Source organism: Anabrus simplex, chromosome 1 (assembly GCF_040414725.1).
Source record: "Anabrus simplex isolate iqAnaSimp1 chromosome 1, ASM4041472v1, whole genome shotgun sequence".
In the NCBI taxonomy this organism is placed as follows: Eukaryota; Metazoa; Arthropoda; class Insecta; order Orthoptera; family Tettigoniidae; genus Anabrus; species Anabrus simplex.
This window is the reverse complement of record NC_090265.1, coordinates 996233624-996260625: the sequence shown is the minus strand read 5'-3', so window position 1 is coordinate 996260625 and position 27002 is coordinate 996233624. Positions and strand designations below refer to the sequence as shown.

At 37.8% G+C, this 27002-nt stretch overlaps 1 protein-coding gene across 1 annotated transcript in view; it reads left to right on the top strand.

Annotated features, from left to right (window-relative positions):
• The window catches only part of LOC136857711 (cilia- and flagella-associated protein 58), a 261063-nt gene that overhangs the window by 23681 nt on the left and 210380 nt on the right, over positions 1–27002 (top strand). Inside the window, exons 2-3 of the mRNA XM_068225146.1 lie at positions 15894–16019; positions 23348–23563. Coding sequence (XP_068081247.1) covers positions 15894–16019; positions 23348–23563 — 342 coding nt within the window. The remainder of the gene's footprint in view (positions 1–15893; positions 16020–23347; positions 23564–27002) is intronic.

The following is a 27002-nucleotide window of genomic DNA, read 5'->3' as shown; positions in this document are numbered from 1 at the left end:
ATACTCCCCCTCCATTCAATTCTATACTGCCTCTTCGATAAATACTCCAGTGGAAATTCTAAGTTCCCATGAAGGGAATTAGATTCTTTTCCACCAATAGAGCATATCAAAAATCAATACTCCAGTTCCAGGAGAAAATTTCCACATCCATAATATCACGTCTTCTTAGATGTGAAGCTTCCACGCCATGCAGAGTTATTTCGTTCTTCTTCTGGGTAGAACCATGTTGTTGTTTTCTGTACATTCTGTTTAGTTTATCAACGTTTCAAATACATTGCAGTTTTCTTTGGCAAGGCAACTGAAATACCCCTACTCAATCTGAGGTAATCAGTCTCCCAGGCTGGTAATCAAGAGTAGTTAATGTCCTTGGCCTTAAATAGCTTTCTCTCTGGCTGATGTACAGTAAGTCCCTAGTGGTCTCTTGAGAATTCTTGAATGTATCACAGCCAGGTAGTTGGGAATTGTCAGTTTTATTACGTAACTTGAGGTTCGTCCTGTATGTTTATGTTGTGGTCTGCATCTTTTAATCCATGTATAATAGGCATCCGAAAATTGCTGATTTTGTATCCTTCTTTTAAATTCATATTGTTCAGGTGTTTCTTAATTTCAGTAGCCTCATGGATTTTCCTTTCAAGATTCCAGGGCATACCTGCTAAGACCTTGGTCTTTTCAAATGAAATTTTGTGTCTTGTTTCGTAGGAATCCTTGGCTCAGCTGAAATATCTGTCTTGGTTCTTGGTGTGCTGCATATGTTCTTTAATTATTACAAGTTATAAATCTCATTGTTCTGATCTGTACTGAAAATTGCTATGTATGAGCAAGCACAATTTTGAGGGTCCACCTCTTCAGTACAGGTATGTGTGGGTTTCCTGTATACTGTGCGGCTCAGAGACCCATTGGTGTTACGTTTTACTAGGACATCCAGGAACGGTAGTTGTGTATTGGTGGACCCTCAAATTGTACTTACTTATACATATGTTCTTTAAATCAGGTAGAAATCAGACGCTTCGTTTTGCCTGCGTAACACGTCCCACAGGTACATTCAATGTGGTAGATCCAGGAGCCTGTAATTTTATTATGTCTTTCACTGGTGTTAGCTGACAGGTTAACTTCCTATGTGGTTTATAGAGGGTCGTTATGTCATATTTGTCTAGTATCTTGCCGATCCCGTCTGTAGTGTTCCTGATGTTAAGAAGTATTGCTGTTTTCAGATGGGTTAGTTCTTCCTCCTCTTTGTTTTCTATGGTGGCCTTTTCTTTGTTAATTTCTAATTTTTTTAAAAACTCATCGGTTGTTATTGAGTGAGTAGCCATTTCTCCTGACATTTCCCGTGAGCTGTTCAAGGTGTTCTGCGTCCGATATCGCTATGGCCCTGTTAATTAGTGATTTAACAACAGCCTGCTTTTGTGATGGGTGGTGGTGAGAAGAAGCATGCAGGTACGGGTTTCCTGTATACTGTATGGCTCAGAGTCCCATTAGTGTTACATTTTATGAAGACATCCAGGAAGGGTAGTTTTCTGTCTACCTCGTTCCCATCATGGCCCTTTCTGTCTAGTTTATAGAACTCCCTGTTGACATAGAAATATATGGCGTTAAGGCATTTTCTGGGCTAGTGTTGACAGGTCTTTTGGCAGTTTCTGGTCTAGTAGCAAAAATACTTCTGTTAGTGGTACCTTTGTCATGTCACTTTTCACCATGTGACCTGGGATGCTTACTATAAAAGAACGATTGTTTTTAGTGGAGTGGGTATTCCAGGTAGATGATAAATGCAGTGAGAAGATTTTGAGAACATTTTCCTAATTCAGCTATACCACATCATGACATTGTACGAGACTTAATAGGTAACAGTGGTCTTGTATTATGCTCTAAAGAGCAATAGACAACCAATCTTAACCAAAGAAAAGCTTCTGGTTATTTCTGACAGGCTCCTTAACCCGCGAGGCCTCGCCGCGTGGTCTTTTCGACCGCACATTCATTTATTCACTTGTAATCTGCAATGAACTTATATCTCGTGTTGCTCTTACTTCTCTTATCTTCCGCTGGAGAGTTGACAACGGTAGTGCAGTAACAGTTAATCTAAATTTGTTGTCTATTGTTACCGGGAGGAAGAAACTCTGACCTCGACAGAAGTTGCGGTCTTTTCCACCGCGCACGAGGCCTGGCGTTTGACGCTGTTCTTTTGTTTGTGTTCCGTACTGCAAGTCTTAATAGTTCTTTCTGCATGTAGTGTTATGTTTTGTGTTAGAAAACATGGATCCGAAGGAAATAGAGAGGATTGATCAACTTCTGCGAAGTGTAGAAAAAGAAGAATCACTGAACCGAGCTCTTCAACGACAACAGCGTACTGCAGTGTGCTATTTGTTTGAAGATGACGATAGTGATTGCGAACCATTTGATGACACTACAGCATCTGATGATGAGAATCATTCGGTGAATGAAAGTGAACATGATACGGAAAGTGAGGAGTCTGGCGAATCTGAAGATGATATAGACAATCCTTGCGTGGAGCCTGATCAAGTACCACATCTGCTTGGTAAGGCTAATAAAACAAAGTGGGATGCTCATGTAATGTGTAAAACAGGCCATAAAAGAAAACAGAATATAGTGAAACCTTCTCATTTACCAGGTGCAATAAGGGAGGCAAGACATGTCCAATCTTCATTAGAAGCCTGGCAGTTGTATTTCCCTGACAGTGTACTGGAGGAAATTGTAGCATATACTAATGTATGGATTGACAAAAATCGGACTATCTATAGCCGGCCACGTGATGCTGCCAATACAAATATTGTAGAACTCAAGGCTGTGATTGGCCTTCTTTATTTGGCAGGTGTAGTCAAATCAAGACATTTGAACTTGAAGGACTTATGGGCTACAGATGGACGAGTGTTGAAGCTTTTCGCCTAACAATGTCCAGAACACGATTCCAGTTTATCTTACGTGCACTCAGGTTTGATGATATAAATGATCGAGGTAATAGGGTGATAGTTGATAAATTAACTCACATCAGGAAGATATTTGAGGACTTTGTGACCAGATGCATGAAATATTATTCACTTAGTGAATATCTCACAATTGATGAGATGTTACAGGGGTTTCGTGGTCGTTGCCCATTCACGCAATATAATCCAAATAAGCCGGATAAATACGGCATCAAAGTATTTTCCATGGTAGATGACAGAACATTTTATACGTATAAAATGGAAGTTTATGTAGGAAAACAACCGGAAGGGCCTTATCAAGTTGACAACAGTGGCAAAAGTGTAGTCGAGCGGGTAGTTCAACCAATTTCCGGGTCTGGACGATGGACAATTGGCACACCTCAGTACCATTAGCCGAATCATTGCTCAATGATCACAATCTTACAATCGTGGGAACAATGAAGAAAAATAAACCACAAATTCCTCCAGTTTTTGTTCAAACCAAGCCTCGTAAAGCGAATACTAGCCTGTTTACGTATAGAGGACAGCAAACACTTCTCTCATATGTACCAAGAAAACACAAAAATGTACTTCTTCTTTCTACGATGCATGAAGGAGATAAGAAGTGAACAAAGCCGAGATGCTTACTTTTTATAACCTCACGAAAGGGGGCGTTGATGTCGTAGACAGGATGAAGTCTGAATACTCTGTCTCTAGAATCAGCAATCGCTGGCCCCTAACATTATTCTACATGCTTTTGAACATTGCTGCCATCAACAGTTTTATTATTTTTAGAGACAGGCCTAATGGAAGTGGCATAAATCGCCGGAAATATTTGAAGGAGCTCTCAATGATGCTACGAAATGGTTACATGATTCATCGTGCATCGAATGACTGCATTGCTCCTGATGTAAAGATGTATTTACGTAGCATTTTGGGTATTGAAAAAGAGGACCAATGTCACCAAACTGTAAATCAGACAGACAATGGTCGGAAAACCAAAACTAAATGCGTTTCATGTTCACGTTTCATATGTAAAGAGCACACATGTCCATCATGTGTCCAGTGCACGGGGAAAAGTGTTGAGATTGTACAGGAGGAGGAGAATGATGACTAAATTCTTCAGCATTTGTGAGATCTGGTAAGTTCTGAACGGTTTTCCTGTATTGCACTCAGTGTTAAGTTCCGAGATTTGTTTTGAAGCAGCCATAGGTGATGAAAATTACTAGTGACTGGTGCATTGGGACTTGAGTGGGTTTTCATTCTTTAATGTTTATTATTGTTTGCATTTTACATTTCCAGAGTTCAATTTTTAAACATCGGTAGCCATAAGTTCTGATGGACAGATGTTCAAAGTAGTCAATTGAAATGAATATATCTTTATTTTGTGTCTTGTAGAATATTTTCTCAGCTGATTAGACATACATTTGTGTAACAAAGCTATGCTATGACATTTCGGTGTATTGTGCTCGAAAAAATAATTTGTGCATTAAATAATGGCCCATGGATTCTGTGCGGTCGAAAAGACCGCGCGCAAGTTCTGGCGAAAAAATATCAGTGCGAGTTCTCCTGGGTTAAAAGTCCAATTTGAAAATTGGTGCACCAGACTAGAGCGTCTGTTTTCACTGAGCATAGAGTAAGCAGCACGGAATTAGCTCCGTCTCTATCAGTATAAATCTTCTGTCCTTCAGGCATTGAAGTTGATGGATGCAGATAAGAGGGCTTTAAATTTTGAGTGGTTTCAATTGTTTGTTAATTGTCACAGAACATTTTTGTGCAGATGGGGCTTGGTTTTATTTAACCAATTTCATAAACAGTCAAAGTACCTGACTCTGGACATCAGAAAAGCCTAACACAATTCCCAAAACACAACTTCATTCCGAAAAGATTGGTATGTGAATTGCAATCTCACGTTCATGAATTACCGAGTCTAACTACGGTGCCTTCAGAATTTTACTGTAATGAAATTTTGTTCCCATTTGTTGCAAATCTGAATGAATTAGAACTTGTGAGATCATTCTTCCAACCAGATGGAGTCACAGCTCATACCTCTAGCCGCTTCATTCTCTGGTCACCAAATAGCCTCGATTTGTCTCCTCTTCAAGCCCTCAGTTTACTAGTCTAATCCCAGAACAATTGATAAGTTAAAAATGGACATAATCAATCTTGTGAACTCCGTGCGTAATGAAACTTTGGTGAAAGGTTTTGATAATAAGTGCTGCTGCATTGCCTTTTGCTTGCAACTACATAGAAAACATTCTCAGCATCTGTTGTGAAGCCAGTAAGTGTACAACAATTAGGCTTAATTTACCTTCCTATTTAATTCATTTGCTCTGTTGCTTTGTCAAAAGTTATGAAACAATGAAAAAATATAGACTTTTAATAATGTGACCTCCTTACAAATGGTCTTCAATATTTAACACACTCTTCTTGGGTTCAGGGATTATGTGAAAGTGTTTTAATTCTGCTCACTCCTAATATTGTATCACAGTTTTGCATGTAACAAGCGTTTCCTTCTTCTGCAAGCAAGATATCTGCACTGCTTTGATGTCTTATCTCGTTGTTATTTGTGATTAAGTCTATGTGTTGGAATGTTGCGATTTTCTCATAAAAATAAAAATAAAATGTCATATGTATATATCTTAAGGAAAACAACATTAAGGTTATCTGTTGACAACTCAGATAAATTGAGTCGAGTGGTTTATCTTGGTTTGCTTTGTTCTTTGAACTGTTTGGTGTGTGTGATGCTCAGTTGTGGTCAGCAGCTCGTAATAAAAGGTGATGAAGCTTTGTCCTAATTCTGTCTTACAGTTATAGTCTCCTTTTTTTTTTTGTCAATAACCCAACCCACCAATTGCTTTGATGCAGTCTGTCAGCAGTCCATTTTCAGTTACAAAGGTGTGCGCCAGCTGTTATTGCCTCACGATACACATTTGCTCTAATACGTTCAATAAAACTTTACTCCTCAGTGTTATTCAGTAGGTTTGCCATGGTTCATCATTCACATTGCATTTAGAGCTGTTGATACTTCCCTCAGTCCCCCTGGAAAAGGATTATATGGCACCCAGTACACAAGGAACTCCACATGGCTCTTTCTGAGAAAATGACTGCATTCCTAGAGAGACTGTCTGGACAGCATTGCAACATCAAAATGCCTCCGAGGATTGTGAGGCTGATTCATGACATGTATGCTCAGCCCTCTACCAAAGTGAAAGTTTGTTCAGATGTATTTAATGTTTTCCTGTTGAAGTCGGTATGCATCAGCGATTGGCACAGAGTCCAGTTTTGGTCCACATTGTTATTAACTACTTGACAGTATAGTTGATGCCAGAACTATCATGGAGCCTGCTATGTGCAGATGATATCATTGGGGTTGGCAGAACATGTGATGAAGTCGAGGCGGCCTTAGAATGATGGTGAGCATTGCTTGAGTGAAACAGACAGGATTAGCATAAGAAGACAGAATACATATTCTGAAAGTTATGAAGCTTTTACAGAAGAGTTTTACAGGTGTGTTAAGTTTCACAGATGGGGCACACATCCCAACATTTGGCCTTCAACTAATGACGAAGAGGAATATCAAAACCAAAAAGACTACTTTTCCATAAATATGTTTACAGCTACTGATACGGAAAACTAATTTATATCCATCATTGCCAGAAGCACATATGAGGCTAGAGTATTTCAAAGCTCCTTGCTGTATGCAAGATTTGAACGAAATTAATTCAATGGTACCGTCTCTTAATTGAAGACAACAGCTACCGATGCAACACATTTTTAACGATACCATTTACAAATCCCCAGATGCAGTACCAGAGTGCTCTAAAATGTGTAAGATCAAGTGTAGAAAGGGTTTTTGGTCTGTGGAAAAACCAGTTTAGATGTAGTGGTACATAAAATACTTTTTGATTTTCTCCTCCTCATTGTTGCATACGAATTGAGGCATGCACACTTCATAATTATGGCTTAAGGAGAGAACAGTGGAATTGTGGTGCCATCGGTGAGCAGCTGGATTATCAGGAAGAAGATGAACAAGATGAGGGGGAAGGTGGAGTTAGGGAAGAAATAAGTGAATACAAGTATGATGTGAAAGAAGTTGTTTCTTTTTGAAGTATAATACTCTTACCATATGCTTCTTTTTAAGGTAGTTTATAAATGTATTTCTTAAAATTAGTTTCAACAGACTGAAGAACTTAACAGTTTTAAAAATAATAAAAATATAAAGAACATATCATCATGTCATGTCCTTCCTTCATGTTTTTCTTCTGGCTTTAAGGTACTCTTGAGCTGCCTCTCTGTTAGGTCTTGAGCCCAGAGGCTGGTTGGATCCTCAAATAGCACCATCAAATGTTATGCAGTTATAGGGAAACAACTAAGACCAGTGGCAGCACTAAAATGAGGAGTGAAGTAAATTGCCATCACTTTCCATTCATGGGCATAGCTGACAATTCTTTTCGTTGTTTTCTTGTTGGGCTTCTTTTCAGAGCTGATTTTCTGATTTTTGTCTCTGTATGATATTATCCTCAATAATGAATAGAAAAACTCAGTGCATCTCTACAATTGGCTGAAATAAAGGACAAAATAACATGTTTGTTTTCAATAAAGTAATTTTTTCCTTATCCATTACTTTTTATTCCATCCACCGGCATATAGATATATACTACTATAGTTTATAAAGCAATAAAGAAAGAAAGAGAGAAAGAAAGAAATTATTAAAGCATCCCATGTGTTTTCAGTGAACGGGCTTGGAGATAAAATTTAAAACAACCGGTGACATAAATAAAGATCATCAACCATCTTATCATGTTTATTGTCCCTTCATGGATTGGGAGAGGATTCACCACCGGTTGCAAATTTCTTCCTACACTCTTCAGCAAGCTGAGACTTTCTTTCCCTTCTAATCCATTTCCAAACATTCTGCAACTGTTCAACTGTTCATTTTGAATTCTCAGAATCCAAGTTGGACTTCCCAGGCCTTCTTCTCATTTGTTTTCATTTGCTCTGTCATGCAGTTATCTTTCAACCTGCAGATATTTTGACACTAGTCATGTTAAGCTCTATATTTCACATTGTACCAATTTACTGCCATGGTTCCATTTTAAATCTTCTGTAATTTTTCACTGTGATTTTACAACTATAAAATTGCTAACACACAATCAATTTATAGAGTAAACAAAAACGATGCCATCTCCTCAGAAAACGCATATTAGTAGTTGCTTGTTTCCTTAAATATTGTGTACTACCCACATTAAACAATCAAATTCTCTGTTTTCCCACTAAAGTTCAGAACTAGCCCTGAATTAAAAGTAATCCATGGTGAATTAAGCCCAGAACTATCCACTGACTTAGCAATGCAATTTTAGCTCCAGATTTAAATTTAGTCTGGACTAGCTTAGCCCTAGGCTTATCAACCACTCCATAGTGGTCTCAATGCTAAAAAACACGAAATGAAGTAATATATATTTCTTTGTAAACTTTGGTGTCATTCCAGCCCCATGCAAATAAAATGTCAGTGATTTCCTTAAGACTTGCTTTCTGTGAAGTAATTGTAATTTTACTGATTACTTGTGGGCAAAATAATTTGTAGTTGTAATTAGGTAAAATATTTCTCAGGTACCTGTAATTTAGCCTGATTACTTTTTACTTGTGAAACACTATTGATCTTCTGAATGTCATCATTTATGGACTGTCCCTATTTAGTACTTTCCTCATAATGCTGCAGGTTTCACAAAAGCACTATTTTCTGCAGTTCAGTGTGGAGGTTCTTGTTAAGCTTTACTTGATGAAATGCATCATGCAGCTGGTGGGAAATTTATCTTAATGCTCCCATCACTATTTGAACAATGAACACTGTCCTTATGCCAGATCTGTCATATTTTATTTGCCAGAGGCAGTTACTTGTGGACTTCTTTTTGGATGTTCTCAGGAACTGGGAGTGCAATCTCAATTGGATATGTTACCTTCGATGCCTTGTCTGTTAGTACAACATCAAGTTGGGTATGACTCATTCTATCAGTCCGTACTTTCCTGTTCCAGTACATTTTCTATTCTTGATTATCATAAGTAGTTCCAGATGGCATCTGTAATTGGGTATATGATTGGAGATAATACCTTCACCCAAACATATCTGCTAAAGCTCTCGGTCTGCTAGTCTCAGGGGTTAGATGAGCATATCGATTTTACATAGTGCATTATGCAGTGAAGTTTTCCTGCTTCGTTCATGGAAATAGTTCCCCAGTACATTGATTTGCCTATGGTGGAGGCTGGCAATTTGATTAATCTGCTGGATAGGGATGTTAAGCCTTGATCAGACTCCTCGGTGTTATTTGACAGGAGCAGGCTATGTGTCAACACCGGACTTCACCCTCTTCCAACTTTATTTTTATCATCACCACACACCCAGATGCACAGATTGCCTGTGAGCATCAACTAGAAAGACCTTCACCAAGTCTCTCCGGAGAATATACGACATCACATCCTTCTTGGAAGGTGAAATTTTTTAATGAAGGTCATGTAGCTATGCAGATATTGCAATTTATTTTATCATCATGTTCAGTATCACTTCATTTCAAGATTCCAAAGGAGTATGTGAGCACTGGTATGTCATACAAGTTGATTGCCTTCACCTTATTTCTTGTGGAGAGTTGTATTTTCAGGACTTTATTGACACTACTAACATGACTGACTTGAGCACTTTCTGTGCTCTAGTTCTGTCTTACAGGAATCCCAGATACTTGTAGCATTCTCATTTCTCCATGACTTTAATTTTTCTGGTTGTTTTGGTGAATTTGTGTCCAGCATATTCAGCCTAGTGGCCCATCTTCAAGACATTTATGCAGCATTTATCTAATACAAAATTCATCCAAATGGATGTTGAAAACTCCTTTGTTGTGCTTTGAGGTCTTTGTCCATGTTTGCATACAACTTCAGGTTGTCCATATACAGTCTGTGCATTACTAAACATCCTGTACCAACAATTGAATGTCCACTTCTTTTTTTCTGCAGCAGGATTGTGTAGGTTAGTGATGGAGTTCTCACTTCCAGCACTTCCAGTTTCATTCCGGGTCTGTTTCTTGTGGTTCCAAAAAAGGGGGTGCCGCCACTTGCTTCATCACTCACCTCAACCGGGCATAATGATGGTTCTGAACAGTACTATTCTACAGGATTCTCCCACAGCAAGTTACTTTATTAAGTATTTCACTGTCGCCAGCCCTGAAGATGGTTTTCCATGGTTTTCCATGTTCACACCATGCAAATGCTGGGGCTGTACCTTAATCAAGGCCACAGTTGCTTCCTTCTCACTCCTACCCATTTTCCTAATCAATCGTCATACGACCATCCATGTTATTGTGACATAAAGCCATTTTTAATTTTTAAAAAATTATTTTGCTTGTCTTCCATTGTAATGTAGAATGGATATGCATGATAAGCTCCTACAGGCAAGATTCCGACACCTAAACTCGCAGCCACTCCTAGCACGGGGAATAGATACTGACCTAACACCACCCAGTATGGAAACAGATGTGTTCGGACTTTGACTTCTCTCCTCCTCCTGAAGATTTTCAATTGGCACTTTTTTCCATAGCCTTTGGTAGTTCCTCCTAACCTTCAAGGCAGCAGGGGCATGGTGTCTCTCCTAGTCTGACACATCACCTTTGACCTGCCAAGCCTGGGCCCTGCCAGGACTTTAAGCTCCCACCAGCATAGCTCCCAGGATCACTTGAACACACCAGCCACCTCCCTTTCATGAAGAGCATTGGTCATGGTGAAGATAGATTTCTTTGAGAGGGTGATGGTGGTGGGAGTGGCAGTGGCAGCAGTGGTGATGGTGGTTACAGTAATATAACTGGATTCAGAAGGGGTCGTTGGCCCCCTAAAAGTAATTTTGACAAGATGACAACTTCTAGTAATTCAATGTAATCATTCATTTTTAGCACAAATTAAGGACAAAATTATTGTTTATGAAATAGAAATTTGTGTATTTCAAATGACTTCATAATGACTGCAAATATGATGACAGTTTTCTGTAAATGTGTACAGTTTTGTGGTTTTTTAAATTAATATTAGAACTGATTTATATGTGAAATTTTGCACTGCAGTCAATATAATTTACAGTAAATAAAAGCTGTCTAAAATAATAGTATGCTAAGTTCTTTAGTAGTTCAGAAATACAGACACCACTGAATAATTTATTTATATCTTAGGGAGGTTGTCAACATCATGCCAATGAGTGAAATCTCTTAAAATTTCTGAACTTGTTTTATGATTTTAATATGAATTTTACTGCTTGGATTCCAAATTTGGCTTGCATATTCAAGTTTTGGATGTACAATTAACATTGTATAAATTAATATATGTATTAGTATTGGTGAATTGTTGATTGCAGAGTTACTTTTGAGATTATGGTGAGAGTAAATAATTTTTTAAATGTACAGATACAAGAAAAAATTATACACTCAGCTCATAAACAAGTTTTGTTGGTGTTCATTAGGGATGGGACAAATGGTTACATTCCAGTATCATATTCCTGTGTATCCATTAAACTGTAGTATTAGAATATATAAAAGTAACAGAATACAAGTTGCAGGTCAACTTTTGTGAGGAACAGTCACTATACCTGCTGCCTGTTCCATTCCCTAGCCTCACCTTAGTAAGTATGCAAATAGCAGCACTCGATCTCTCCATCTCGTAATGTTTTCTCCCTCTGTGCCTTTTGCTAGCTCATCACTCATGTTCTTAACTATTCCTAGAAAATGTTCGCAATGACCCATTTACACTCTGAGGACTAATACTTCGAAACCTTAATTTACGAAAAGTGTTGTGTCTGCTACGGACAGAAGCTCTGTGTATTCCAAGATGTCCCAGGATCTGTAGTTAAACAGACAGTGGGACCCAACACTATAAAACATGTTGCCGAATGAGTGTCATACACTCTTCATATGCTGCTGGAATAAGAGATGCAGAAATAGTCTTATCAAGCAAAATGTAAGCAGAGTTTAATCCAGTACTTTTTTTGCTATTTGTTTTTTATGTCGCACTAACACAGATTGATCTTATGGTGAAGATGGGGTAGGATAGGACAGGACTAAGAAGGAGGAAGAAACCTTAGCCATAACTGAGGAACAGCCCCAGCACTTGCTTGGTGTAAAACTCGGAAACCACCAGAAACCATCTTCAGGGCTGCTGACTGTAGGGTTCAATCCCACCATCTCCCGAATACAAGCTTATAGCTATGTGACTCAAACTGCATAGCCAAGCCTCTCAGTAAATCCAGTATGAAAGGTTCCAAATCCTTGCTTTGCACCATAGAAAGAGGTTGAAAATACGTGGTAAACAACTTTGTAAGTGGCTTGTCAGGTGTATTTTTCTATGTATCACTCCATTTCTTCTGTATTGGTAAAATTATGATAGCAACTGTTGCTGCACTGCCCCACAAGTTGCAATTGATAACAAAGTTTCAGGAGGGACAGATACATGTGATGGCACTTGCAGTGGCTTTTCAGGACCTTATATTTGAGTAACATGTACTTTATTGCAACTACATGAACTGGTAGAATTTTTAGATTTTTAAAAATTATCTTTTATAGTTATTATTATTGGGCACCTTCTTACAACATGTTTCTTTGAATTAAAAACTGTTTCCCTGTAGTAGAATTTTTGTCCACATAAATTTTATTGGGTCTTTAGCTCATTGTCCACAACACAGTATGTAACACGAGATGCAAAGTGGAAAGACCATGCAAAACTGTTACTGGGAACTAATCTTCTGTATGTGTTACCACCAATAAGCCTAATACAAAGCCCTTCAAATAACTAACTAATATCTGTAACCAGCCAGTAAGTAACAGAGTAGAAAGGCCAGTACTGTCTCTGAACTGTTACAAAATTATCTCATTCTCACCTGCGCAGGAGTACGTGCTTAAAGTGAGCTGCTGTGTTTCTAATATCATTTAGGCAATCAGAAACTTCCTACCCTTCCCTTGGTTTCATTGAGACAGTTACCTTTGTATCAGGGTCTCTGGTGGAACATAATATTTCTGGAACAACTTATTGTGATGGAATAGGATACGTTATCATGTTATGATATGTAACTCCCATCTGTAGTGTTCATGGAGGTAATGAATAAATTGTATGAATTGCTTTAGTTTACACCACTTCTATAACTTGGGTATTTACCTTGTTTTTACAAGACCAGATCATGGTAAGATAAGTCAGGAGGGAGTGAACACATGCATAATAAATATTTAAATGTCATCATCATCATCATCCTTTCATGTATTAGTCATACAGAAGAGCTGTTTTGGTCTATACAAAAGATTTGCATTTTCACGCCATCTCTTCCTGGGGCGTCCCGGAGATCTCTTTCCACCAAGGCAGTAGTTTATGACTGCTTTGGGGATCCTACTTCTGTCTATCCTATTTAGGTGTTCCAGCCAATTTCTCTGGTATTCATAGATGTATTCCAATATAGGTCTGCTTTTTAAGGTCATTCAGCACATCTGTATTTATTTTGTGTTCCCACTTAGTGACTACTGCTGTTCGCTGCATGTATCTCATTTCAGCTGTAGTTATTTTTCTCTCATCGCATTTCCTCAGGGTCCACACTTCACTTCCGTTGCAAAGTACAGGTCTTGCCAAGGTTTTGTAGATTCTTCTACAGGTGTGTTTTTGAACTAATGATGATCTAAAAACTTTATTGATGATTCCCAAACATCTGTTGAATGTAGATATTTTCTCGGGTATGTCCAGTTCTTCAAAGAAAGACAGTTTGTAGCCGAGGTATTTAAAATCACTTACTCTTTCCAAGATGTTGTTATTTAAGCAGATCTTGCTTCTTACTGGTTCCTTGCCACAGAAAGCCATTATCTTAGTTTTCTCAGCGGATATTTCCATTGAGTACTTTTCTGAGACTAGGTTATACATTGAACGCTGTAAATTATCTTTTGAGGAGACGACAAGCACTAAGTCATCTGCAAATAATATTGTGTCCAGTTGTAGATTTCTGTTAATGCGGATGGAACCATGTCTTGTTTCCCTAAATTCTCGTATAAGAGCATTTATACAGGTTATGAACAGGAGAGGGGAAAGATCGCAACCCTGTCTTACTCTTTTGTTTATTGTTTTCCACTCTAATAATTTATCATTGACCTTTACGGAAATCAGGTTATGTTTGTAAAGGTTACTTACGTTCTGTACCATATATTGTGGGGTGTGGTCAGATATTAAAATATTAAGTAAGGTATTACGGTTTACTTTGTCAAATGCTTTTTTGAAGTCCACAAAGGTAATATGTGTTTCTACATTAAATCCCTGTGTTTTTCTAGAAGGATTTTCATTGTGAAATAGCCATCGCAGCAAGATCTTCCCTTTCTGAAGCCGAATTGTTCTTCTCCCAGAATGTTCTCATAGTGTTTGTACAGTTTATTTTTAATGATGTTGGCGTATATTTTATAAGCAGAATTTAATAAGCATATACCTCTGTAGTTTTCACAATCATTTTTGACACCTTTCTTGAAAAAGGGTATAACTATTGCGTTATTCCAGTCTTCAGGTGGGTTTTCTCCTTTCCGAATCCTATTTAGGAACTGGGTGAATCTTTCTTGGAAAGATTTGCATGAATATTTGAATAATTCTATATTTAAGCCATCTTCCCCAAGTGTTTTATTGCACTTTAATGTTTTCAGGACTGCAATTAGTACTGCCATTGTAATGCGTTCAATGTGAGGATGAGTGAAGTGTCTGAATAGGTGAGACATTCTGTGACCATAAATTTTGAAAGTGATTTGACCAAGTGTTGCAGGAAATTGTGTTGATTCTGAGTGTGTCTTTAGTTTCCCTATTTCAATTTTTCAAAATTTTGTAAGTCTGTGGTTGAGGTCTGGTTATGTCATTTTCTAAATGGGATACAAATTCTTCCGAGTTCATCCTATGGTATTTGCGCACTTCTATCTTTGCCATTGCTCGCTTTCTGTGGTATTCTGTTTTATCATCATCTTTCTTAATACATAAGTACTTCCTGTAGCCCTTCTGTTTGTCTTTGATAATTTCCTTGATGTTTTCATCCCATATTCTGTGTCCCCTGTTCCTCTGCCATTTCATTTTGGTGCCAAGGCTTTCTTTGGTTGCTTGTTTTAAGATGGTTGTTAGGTGTTTCCATTCCTCTTCAACATTTTCTGCTGTTGGAGTTGATTGTGTTAATTCATTTACCGGTAGTCGTTGTTGGTAGAGCCATCTAATACTAGAATCATGAAGAAGTTGTACTTTGTAGAGAGAGGTTGTATTTGATTTTGATGGTTTCTTCATCTTGCTGTGCCATCAAGGTTTTATTCTGATGGGACAAATTAATAAGTAGTGATCTGTTTCTAATTCTGGGCCTCAAAAATGTACGCCACAAAAATGATTCCTTTGGGTTTTATGTATTATTCCAGTAAATGAAATGACGAATGGCTTTTAGTGCCGGGAGTGTCCGAGGACATGTTCGGCTTGCCACGTGCAGGTCTTTTGACGTCCGTAGGTGACCTGCGCGTTATAATGAGGATGAAATGATGATGAAGAGTGACACATACACTCAGTCCCCATGCCAGCGAAATTAACCAATTATGGTTAAAGTTCCCGACCCTACCGGGAATCGAACCCAGGATCCCTGTGACCACAGGCCAGCACGCTAACCATTTAGCCATGAAGCCGGACATTATTCCAGTGACAGAAGTAGGTGAACCATTGGTCTTACATACCTTGCAGTCCCTTATCCACCAAACACATATTACAGCTGGACACAGGTTTCTGGCCTACTTGTAAAGAGATTTATTACTATAAACATCTATGATACTTTCATTTGTAAAGCTCAAGACTCAGATTTTGGCTAGACCTGTATGTGACTACCTCTCTTCCTATAGTGGCCTTAATTTTCTTTGTATCTTTCAAGGTGGTTACATTTATAGGTACGTTATTGATTTTGAATATTTTATTTGTTAGAGTGAAAAAGTAAGCTCAGAAGAAGAAGAAGAAGAAGCAGAAGAAGAAGATGATTTAAAAGATGCACTGGAAGTGGTAACTGATCTGTCATCTTACTTTGAAGTTCTACAAGAAGATTATCACAATGTAAGTATATATATACTGTATATAAGCATCTAATATAATATCTATGTTTAAGAAATATGCCTTCATGGAAAGAAAGTAAGTACTATGGTCGTCTGATGCAAAGTTGCGTGCATGCGAGGTAAGGGGTGCGGAGGGTAAGCTTGGCTGCTGCGCACGTGCCAATCTCAGGTCTCAAGGTTTGACAAGAAACATCGGTTCCGTTCGTGGTGATTCTTATGAACTAAGGTGCTGCTGTGAAGTTTCAAAATGGTAGTGCAATTGTGCTTTAGTTACACATTTACTGTAAGTACTGCATAATGAACAATTTAATAATGAACACACATCTCTCTCAGAGAGCTTGCACTGTTTATTACGACTAATGTTTGTAGCTTTGTATCTGTTACTCGTGCCGTACCTACAAGCTTCTTGTGAGATGCAGATAGTAAGTGCTGTTTATGTGCAAATAATAATTACATTACATTTTTGGTATTCTGAATTCACAGCTTTTACTTGACAAGGTTAGTATTATTCATCAAGAATCTAAAGAGCTGCAACTATCAACAAGAAGTTTTGCTTTTGTTTAAGAACTGTTGTCTCTGAAGGAGTGTACAGAGCAAGTCTTGATAACTTTACTATTCTATACCTGGTATAATATATAGGTGTATGTATGGTCCCTAGCTCAAAGGTAGTCTGATCCCCAACATTGCTGCTACAGCTGTCATAGACAGTCCAGATTTCACTAAAGGAAAATGAGAAGGTAGGTAAGTCTAGTCCCTTGTTGCTTTCATCGCTAAGTTAGAAAGGGCTAATATTTATCACTCTGCCAAGTCCACTGAAATGCATTCACTCTGATCCCGTAAGTGATATCCTCATACTATTCATCATAGAATTGGCTGAATTAGGTATGGCATTACTAGTGTCAACATCTCTGCTACTTTCATATTCTCAAAGCTAAAGATGAGACAGATTTAACTTGATGAAAATATCAAATTTGTTTTAGCCAGTAGCAGAAGGGTTCACTACACTGTAAACACTATATTTCTCCAGAGATGGATCTCGGGATGGTATAATACAGCAGTAATTTTAAAAAGTCTTACTACCAAATGGTACATACATGCATTGTACTTATTCTTTTTATTCTGGGAGGAATAATAGCTGAATAGCTTCATTACTGGCATCTCATCAAGTCAGTTGCAGTTTGAATCCTGGCCAAGGCATGTAAGATTTTTGAAATGAAAAGTCATGTCTCTGCGGCTCATTTTCCATGTAAAAATTAATGGTTTCATGGCTGTGACAGAATATCAACAGTCATGTAAAACTACAAGCATGCTTGGTTTGGTTCTTCTTATTCTTCCATCTTGTTAAGATGGTCAAATTAAGGTGGCCTGCAAGTATGTGTGTGTTTTACAACATGTTTTTGTAGACATTATATACATCCTTCTCATCGGGTACATAATATATAGCTTATACCTACTTGACACTTGAAAAATTAACTAATTAAACAACTTGAAGAAGGAAGAAAAAAGGTCCGAATCTTCAACAAATGAAGATATAGGCCCCGAATGTAAATTTTTGACAATCAAGGATACTCGCAAAGGAAAGGGAAGAGCCTTGAAACATGGGAAAAATAAAAGCCTCTTTACGCCTTGATTGCTGGAAAATTTGTAATTTCAAGCAAGTTTCTTTACCAACACAGGTAGGTCTTATGGCAACGATGGGACAGGAAAGGGCTATGAATGGGAAGGAAGTGGCCTGGTGTGAATATGGGAAACCTTGGAAAACCATCTTCAGGGTTGCCCACAGTGAGGTTCGAACCCACTATCTCCCAAAAACTGGATACTGACTGCACTTAAGCGACTGCAGATATCAAGCTCGGTAATTTGTAATTTCCAATAATGGTACATTGGAATTATGATTTTACTCATTTGAGGCAAGTGTTTCAGGTTCCATATGAGAATCAAAATCTGTATCATCTAATGCCCTAGCAGGCATATTTTTTTGTAAAAGAAAGCAAGTCTGTAATAGTGCATTGGGACTGCCTGTGACTCCTAGTAGCCTATGCGGTGCCCTCCACTACATGCAGTAGCGTTGTGTCTTGGTAGGTGTGCTAGTTACCAGTTGATGAACCCAAGTTGACACACTAGGGTGAATCGCTGGCAACCAAGAATGAGTTGGCTAGAAAAATTTATAATTACCAAAAAAAGACCAATTATATTAGAGTTATTATCCTTTATACCATCAGGATCAGAAAAGAACAACAGTTGGCAAAGGGAGGTTGCACACCAAGAATTACTGGAGCAGACTAGTACAAGTAAGTGGCACCAGTGCCAGATTCAGCTCACGACATGTGGTCACCACACCACGTTTCACAATAAAATATTAGAAAAGACTTGACTATAAATAAAAATGGGAGCCTGTACAGAATGTAGTAATAAAAATAAAAGAATAAGATATGTGAATTCTAAGACTATGCAAAATGAAATGTGAAATCTGTTGTTGTAACCTATGGCTTTGTTAGGAAGTAACTCCAATACAAAACTGATATCTCTAGACCAGAGAAATATACAAATAACATTAATAAAGTACAGATGTATAAGGGAACACAGTCTTGTTTCATCTTGTTTTTGGCTGTCCAGTATAGGGCTGGTAAATTACCTTGTGGGTTCGGTTGAGTCCTGTGCACTGAAGTAGGTGTTTCAAGTCCATTACTAGTCCAGTAACTTTGCAGGTGGTACACTTTTCCATCGGGTATATTTTGATTCTAGCTAGATGAGCAGTTAAGCAGTCATATTCTGTTTCCAATCTGAAGATCGCCACTGCTTCTTTCCTCGGCTTGCTTTTATTTTTGTCCCATAGGTCATTAATTTTTTTCCATTGCTTCATTGTAGTATGTTGGGTAGTTCCTTTCTTCCATTTTTCAAAGGTTTTATTTGTGATTATCTTCTTGACTGAGTTAGCTGCCAGAGGTTTCTTTCTCATGTAGATACTAGTGCCTTTTCTTTTTTTTGCTAGTTTATCTGCCAGTTCATTGCCTACTCCTACATGTGGGGGGGATCCATTGTAAAGTGATGTTTCTATTTAAATTTTTTAATTTTGTTATTAGATGTATAATGACATGGATTCTTGATGAATGGGGTTTCTTACAAAATTGTACAAAAACTATTTTAATCCTCCTAGTCAATACTATATATTTCTTATGTCCAATTAAGACAAAAGTTCACACATAAATAGACATCTTTCGATCTGGCATTGGGTCATCCTCAGTAAGACATGTATAATGTATTAAAAACATAGGAGACACACAAAATGTAATGTTAGTTGAAAAGTTTTTAAAAAGCATGATGAAAGTTAAAAAACTGTGAAATGTTGATCATTAAAACAGTCTTGAGCTGGAAGTCTTTTTGTTCCAATGCTTTTTGTTGTCCTTTGGTGTGGATTTTGTAAGAAGTTCAACCATCAATACGGATTCAACAATGAGATTCATAGTCTGTAATGAATGGTGTTTGGTATTTGAGGATACTGCTTGTATGGCAACTAGTGAATTTATGAGTAGGACTGCTTTTTTCAAATGAATTTACTCTATAAATCAGATTTTCTTAGGCAAGATCGATGGTTTCTATTTCTCCATCAAAGTTGTTATGAAATCTACCTACTGGAGCATATTGTGAGAATAATTGACAGTAAACTCCAGTGCCTGCTCCTCTGTCATCTATTTGTGAGCCGTCTGTGAAGACTCTTGACCACTGATTTTCAGGATATTCTTCATTTAGCGTACTAAGTGCTGAGCTTCTCAGTGTTACTAGGATACCATCTCCTTTTTTTTTTTTTTTTTTTTTTTTTTTTGAGATTAGGTTGGTTTGTACTAAGTTGTTTTAACTACTCCTGATATTAATCATAAGGCATTTGCTTGTATTCTGTACTGACTAAATATGAATAGTAAACCTACACAATATTGAAAAGATAAAAACATGGGATATAAATATACACTGAGTGGCCAAAAGTCATGGGAAGGCACTGAATGTAATGTCAATAACAAGTTGCTCCTCTGTGAGCCCTCAAAATGGTGTCAATACGGTGAGGCGTCGACTCTACAAGGTGTTGGAATCGTTCTGGAGGGATCTGAACCCACATATCTTGCACTGCTACCCACAATAGGTCTTGTGTAGTTGGTGTGGGGTTCATGGAGCGTCCACCAGCATCAACAGCATCCAATAAATGCTCAATTGGATTAAGATTGGGGGATCTGGAAGGCCAATCCATTGTCATAACTTCACTGGAGTGCTCCTCCAACCACTTGTGTGCCGCCACAGAGCAGTGGCATGGCGCATTGTCCTGTTGAAACATGGCATCTCCATCAGGGGGGTACTCTAGGGTCAAAAAGGGATGCAGATGGTCTAAAGGAATGTCCACATAACGTGCACCTGTCAGTGCTCCCTGCAGCCAGACAATGGGGCCTAATTGCGACCATGAGAATGCCGCCCAGACCAGAACTGAGCCACCTCCCACGTAGACACAACCTTGTTGAAACGCAGGATTCATAGCTTCATGGGGCATACGCCACACTCTCATGCACCCATCAGCTCGATACAACTGGAAACGGGATTCATTGGACTATACCACACGCTGCCACTATTCCAGGGTCCATTGTCGATGTTCGCGGGCCCATGCACGTCGTTGAGTTCTGTGTCGAGGTGTCAGCAAAATGGATATGAGTTGGTCGTCGACTGGTGAAGCCTATGCAGTGCGGTTGCCTCCTCACAGTCCTAGGAGAAATGGGTTCCTGACTCTCAACATTCGACTAGGCGGTGATCTGACTCACAGTAGCCCATTGAGCACCCAGTACGGTTCTGCTGAGGTGACGTGATGTTCGCACGTTGAACACCTGTGGTCTTCCCGTGCAGCGGTTTATGCGGGTGGTAACATTCTCTCTGTGATATTGAAGATCAACCTCGACGCTGTTGACTTCGGAAACCTGAATTCGCGTAAAATCTCCACAATTCTATGACCCATGCGCCGTGCACCGATGATCTTCGCACAATCAAAAGTCAGTTAACTCGTGACACGTTGCCATCTTCACGACACTGCTGACTGTGACAGACTGCTTAGCTACGCCACAGCTAGCCGCAACACTCAGGCATATTTTCGAATGCGACATCCCTTCGCGTGACTTTTGGCCACTCAGTATAATAAGACAGTGATGATGATAATGAAAGTGACTGAATAAAACTACCTCCCACAGCAGTTTTCTCACATGTGGATAAGCATGCTTAGCACATTCAACAATGAAGATGTACCCTCCAAACACTTTTTACAGAATGGTGCGGTCATTAATCAACTGGACTGTTAACAAATGAACGACTTTACAGAAGTGATGACAAACATGGTTTCACATGACCCCTACTTATGGAAATTCTAAGTTCCCATGGAGGGAATTAGATATTTTTCACCAATAGAGCATGTCAAAAACATCTCCCATATGCAGTTATCAAACTGTGCCTCTTATAATGGGCTTCTAATAAGTTCACCTGCATACACCCTAGCGTCAGTGGGTAGGGTCTGACACATCGCACTCTGATGAGTCTAGTGTCAGACCTAAGATGAAACGCTAGTTGATAGAGCAAACGCCTGAAAAGCCTTACATATGATCTGTCTGACCCCTACTTATCCGTGAAATGAGTAGCCTATGAATTTTCTTGAAAACTCCTGAGAGTTAAAAAAGAAAATCATATGAAATTTCTCGTAGAAAAATTAATTTCATGGTCAGATGATGGGTTTTATTTTTCAATAGGGCCAAAGGGCAGAAATTGTCCGAATTTGGGGCATACCCCTGTAAAATCTCCCACTAGTTTGAAATGATGAAATACATCAAAGTCAAAAGTATCCCTTGCATGATTTAGGATTTCAAAATATATCCTTACCAAATTTCACCTCATTGGTCCAGTAGTTTTCAAGCCTACCCAGAACAAAAAAAAAAAAAAAAAAAAAAAAAAAAATCAAACAAACAAGCAGACTGACACAACTTAATTTTTATTAATAGAATAGATGTTCTGCATTTAATAAACTTCACCCTTTTTTTATTTTATTTATTTGCTGAAATGTTTGCACTGTTACATTCCTGGTATATGGTGTGGAATCTGTGGCTGATGCTATTAAATCCAAATATTGTGGAGTTGTTTTGAATAAAGCTAAATCCAAACAGGATTTTAATTTTAATTTTGTAATAGCACTGCATTATTAACATGTTGAGGTTAGACCCAGTAGGACACAAAAATAAGCAGCAGAATATCATTTACATTAGAGGTGTCCTTTCACAACTACAAACTCATGATGATATGGAAAATATCTGTCAGAAGTATTCATAATTCAGACAGGGATTTACTCTAAGAAATGACCACCAAAACCATATTTTAACCTTGCTGATGCCTTGAGCGAACACCAACACATGGTATACAAGGAAGCACATGGGCTTACACTCAGTGGATCCTCTAAGTGGATAGATGCCTTAGCTGTTCCTACAGGCTCAACTCTGGTCTTATAATTGACCCTACTATTAAAACTGTGACTCCTGAAACCCAATCAGTAGAAGTTCATAAACAAAACGTGTGATTCTTGTCAACCCACAATTCCATACTGTTTTGTGCAGAGCCACATTTATTCACTATTAAAAAGCATAACAAGATCAAAATAAGTAAACAACAATCCAAAGACAATGTATTAGTCTCACATTGTGTCACCAACGTGTACTATAAAGAAAATATAAGTTAACATTTGTAGAAGTAGTGGGTCATATTCTTAGAGGTAGAGGCATAATAACGCCAGATTTGTACAAGTCTGTATGCTGTTCAAATTGGATAACAAATTTATGAACACGGTGGTCTTGGTGGCTGTAAAGAGTTTGATTGCTGTTCTGAGGAATCAGTTTGTATAGCAGTTATCAGTGGCAAGTGGAACAACTTACCTTTTGCTGCTAGAACACCTCTATCTCTCTTATTAAGACATATGATAACATAAAAACTATCTTTATTATAGTATACGTACATGTTTGGTGTGCTTTGTCTCCTAGGCAGTCTAGTTAGAGGAACCTGAGTGGTTTTGGCTGTTGAACATAATTTTTTTCTGTAAGAATATAAGAATAAAATTCGGTTTTGATACTATTAACACCAGTAAAATGGAATGTTGTAAGAAAAAAAAAAGTGGCTTAACACTAATTTGGTCCTTAACATAATAAATGAAGATGTTCTGAAATCCCAATTTGTATCTGTAAAAAATATCTTACCAGCATTTATTCTTATCCTCTTTCATTAAAAAAAAATTGAAGAAAAATATTTACTTCTGAATTTTCTTTGTAGGTTTTGGCCAAACTGGAGAAGTGTGAAGGAATGGCAGAATTTAAGGATGAATATAACCGCCTTTTTGAAGCTCTTGTCAAGTTTCATAAGCAGGGGCAGAAGCTACAAGAGAGATGCAATGACTTGGATGCTGAAGTGTCAACCAATATCTCAAAGCTGGCTATTGCAGTTAAATTGTCTGCTAATGATAGAGACACCATTGATGGTCTTAAGCAGGTATGTATTAGGGATAAAATTAGTTTGTGATAATATGAAGGAGGTGGGAATTATAGGAACATACAGGCCTGGAAGAGAGGAAAGAGACATGGAAATCTTTGAAAAAATAGTAGATTATACTCATAAAAACAATAATAATGATATGGTAATAATTGGGGGAGATCTAAATTTGCCTGAAGTTGAATGGAAAGGAGCTGCAAGTGAAGCCCATGAACAGAAACTGGCAAATAAGTTAATTTGGGAGGGAGGATTTACACAAGTAGTACAAGAACCGACTCGTCTCAATAACTTACTAGATGTATTCTTGGTTAAACCATGGGAAATTGTTGATAAAACTGAGGTAATTGAAGGAATAGGAGACCATAAGGCTGTAATAATGGATGTAGGACTCGTACCAAAAAGGCTTAATAAGAGGGTTACACAAGACAAGAAATTGTACAGAAAAACTAAAGTTGATGAATTTGGGACTTACCTTAAATCACAATTCAGTTGTTGGATAAGTGAAGGGAGTAACGTGGATACACTTTGGGCTAAATTTAAAGGAATTATTTGGGAAGGAGAGAAGAGATTTGTACCTGTTAAGAAGGGTAAAATGACCTCAGACCCTGTTTATTATACAAGGGAAATAAGAAAATTAAAAAGAAAATGTAGAATAGTAAACAGGAAAATCAAAGAGGGTAGGGAGAGTAGAGAAACTAGAAAACAGCTAATGAGGGAACTGAATAGAGTGAAAAAGGAAGCAAAAGAGAATTATATGAATGGCATACTTCAAGAGGGTAATGACCACAAAGGGAAATGGAAAAAGCTGTATTCATATATCAGGAATCAAAAAGGAAAAGGAGTCCAAATTCCTACAATGGTGGGAGAAGGGGGTGAACACTATTTAACAGATACTGAGAAAGCAAACCTATTTAGTAGGGAATTTAGAGATTCAGTCGATGATTGTCAAGAGTTGGAAACCGAAACAGAAGATAGAGAGGGAGAGAGACAGAGGGAAACAAGAAGCTTCTCATTCACAAACGAAGATATTTTCAGAGAAATCCAACTGCTTCAGCAAGGAAAAGCTGCAGGAAGTGATCAAATTACTGGGGAGGTATTAAAGACAATGGGGTGGTACATAGTGCCTTATTTAAAATTTCTCTTTGACTATGTCATAAATAATAGTGTAATACCAAAGGAATGGAAGGAATCTATAATAATACCAATTTATAAAGGAAAGGGTGATAAAAGGAAACCAGAGAACTACAGACCAATCAGCCTGACCAGTATAGTTTGTAAAATTCTGGAGAGTTTAATATCAAAGTACATCAGAGGGATATGTGATGATAAAAATTGGTTCATGAGGAGCCAGTATGGATTTAGAAAGAAATTTTCTTGTGAGGCACAACTGGTGGGATTTCAGCAGGACATATCAGATCAGTTGGATTCAGGAGGTCAGTTAGATTGCATAGCCATAGATCTTTCCAAAGCCTTTGATAGAGTGGAACATGGAATATTATTAAAGAAATTGGAGGGAATAGGATTGGACGTAAGGGTTACACGTTGGATAAAAGCATTTCTAAATTCAAGGGTTCAGAAAGTCAAAGTAGGAAATAATGTATCGCAGGAAGAGAAAGTTTGCAAGGGAATTGCACAGGGTAGTATAATCGGTCCATTACTTTTCTTAATATACGCAAATGATTTAGGGAACAATATAACATCAAAAATAAGATTGTATGCAGATGACATAATTGTTTATAGAGAAATAAACAACATTGAGGATTGTTCAGAATTACAAAGGGACCTTGAAAGTATCCAACAATGGGTTGAAGAAAATAATATGAAGGTTAATGGAGGCAAATCAACTGTTACAACTTTTACAAACAGGAGCTCTAAAACTGAATTTGAATATACTTTGGATGAGGTAGTTATCCCAAAAGATGGCAAGTGCAAATACTTAGGTGTGAGATTTGAAAGTAATTTGCACTGGAAGGGTCATATTGATGATATTGTTGGGAAAGCATACAGATCATTACATGTCATAATGAGGCTACTTAAAGGATGCAACAAAGAATTAAAAGAAAAAAGTTACTTGAGTATGGTTCGTCCATTATTGGAATATGCAAACAGTGTTTGGGATCCTCACCAAGAATACCTAATAAAAGAAATAGATAGTGTGCAGAGGAAAGCAGCAAGATTTGTAACAGGGGATTTCAGGAGAAAGAGTAGTGTATCAGAAATGTTAAAGGAACTTGGGTGGGAAACTTTAAGTAAGAGAAGGGAGAAAACTAGACTTACAGGATTATATAGAGCCTATACAGGAGAAGCAGCATGGGGAGATATCCGTGAGAGGCTTCAGTTGGAAAATAATTATATCGGCAGGACTGACCACAAATATAAAATTAGAAGGAATTTTAGCAGAAGCGATTGGGGTAAATTTTCATTCATTGGGAAGGGTGTGAAGGAGTGGAACAGTTTACCAGGGGCAGTGTTTGATCCTTTTCCAAAATCTGTACAGATATTCAAGAAGAGAATAAACAGCAACAGAGAAAATAAATGAAGTGTTAGAGGGCATTCGACCGGTGCAGGTTATTGTAAATAAAAAAAAATGTGTGTGAATAAATTAATTCCATCCCCTGGTCTAAGGAGTTTGGACAGCCAAAGTAGGGGACTGCCTGTAGGGGTGAAGTACAGTGGGGACTTCGAGGGCCCTGGGACCGCTACGGTAGCTGTGAAGGCCCTTCAGGAACTCTGAAAAGTGGTGGCAAAAGGGCCTCTGGTTAAGACGCAGCAGGTCGTTATGCTACTTAGGATCCAGAACGTGTAAAAAAAAAATATAGTAAATAAATAAATGCAATGTAAATATTAATGTTATACCAGTTTTATAGTATCATTTGAAGCAATTCCACATACTGTATATCAGTTGACTATATTTGTAAGTAGTACAGGAGATATTATAATTAGAATTTTGTAAACAATATAAATTTATTAAGGATGAGCTGTGTGTTTAATAGAAAACATTGTTAGCGTAAATTGTATAATATTGTATTATAGGAAAAATTTTCTTCTCTTGTTAATTTAATATTTAGTGCTTGACAATAATGTATTTTAGTGTACCATTTGCCACCGAGGTAGACACCTCATTTGCAAATAAAGAGATTTTGATTTGATTTTGATGTATGTATGTCCTCCCCTGCGAACCATGTGACCTTTGCAAGTAATCAGCTTCATTTTCCGTATCAAATTCTAATTACAGAGACTTACAATAATTGAAAATCTTCCACCTTTTTTGATACTTTTTCTTTTCTTTTTAGCAGATTAATTAATTATAAACAGTACATGTTTCGTTCTTATTTAAGAACATCTTCAGCTGTTTTATAGCTTAGGTGAATCACTGCGTTTTTGAGTACATTATTTTCAGATACCTTGTTCCTCTTGAAAACTATTTGAATATAAATTG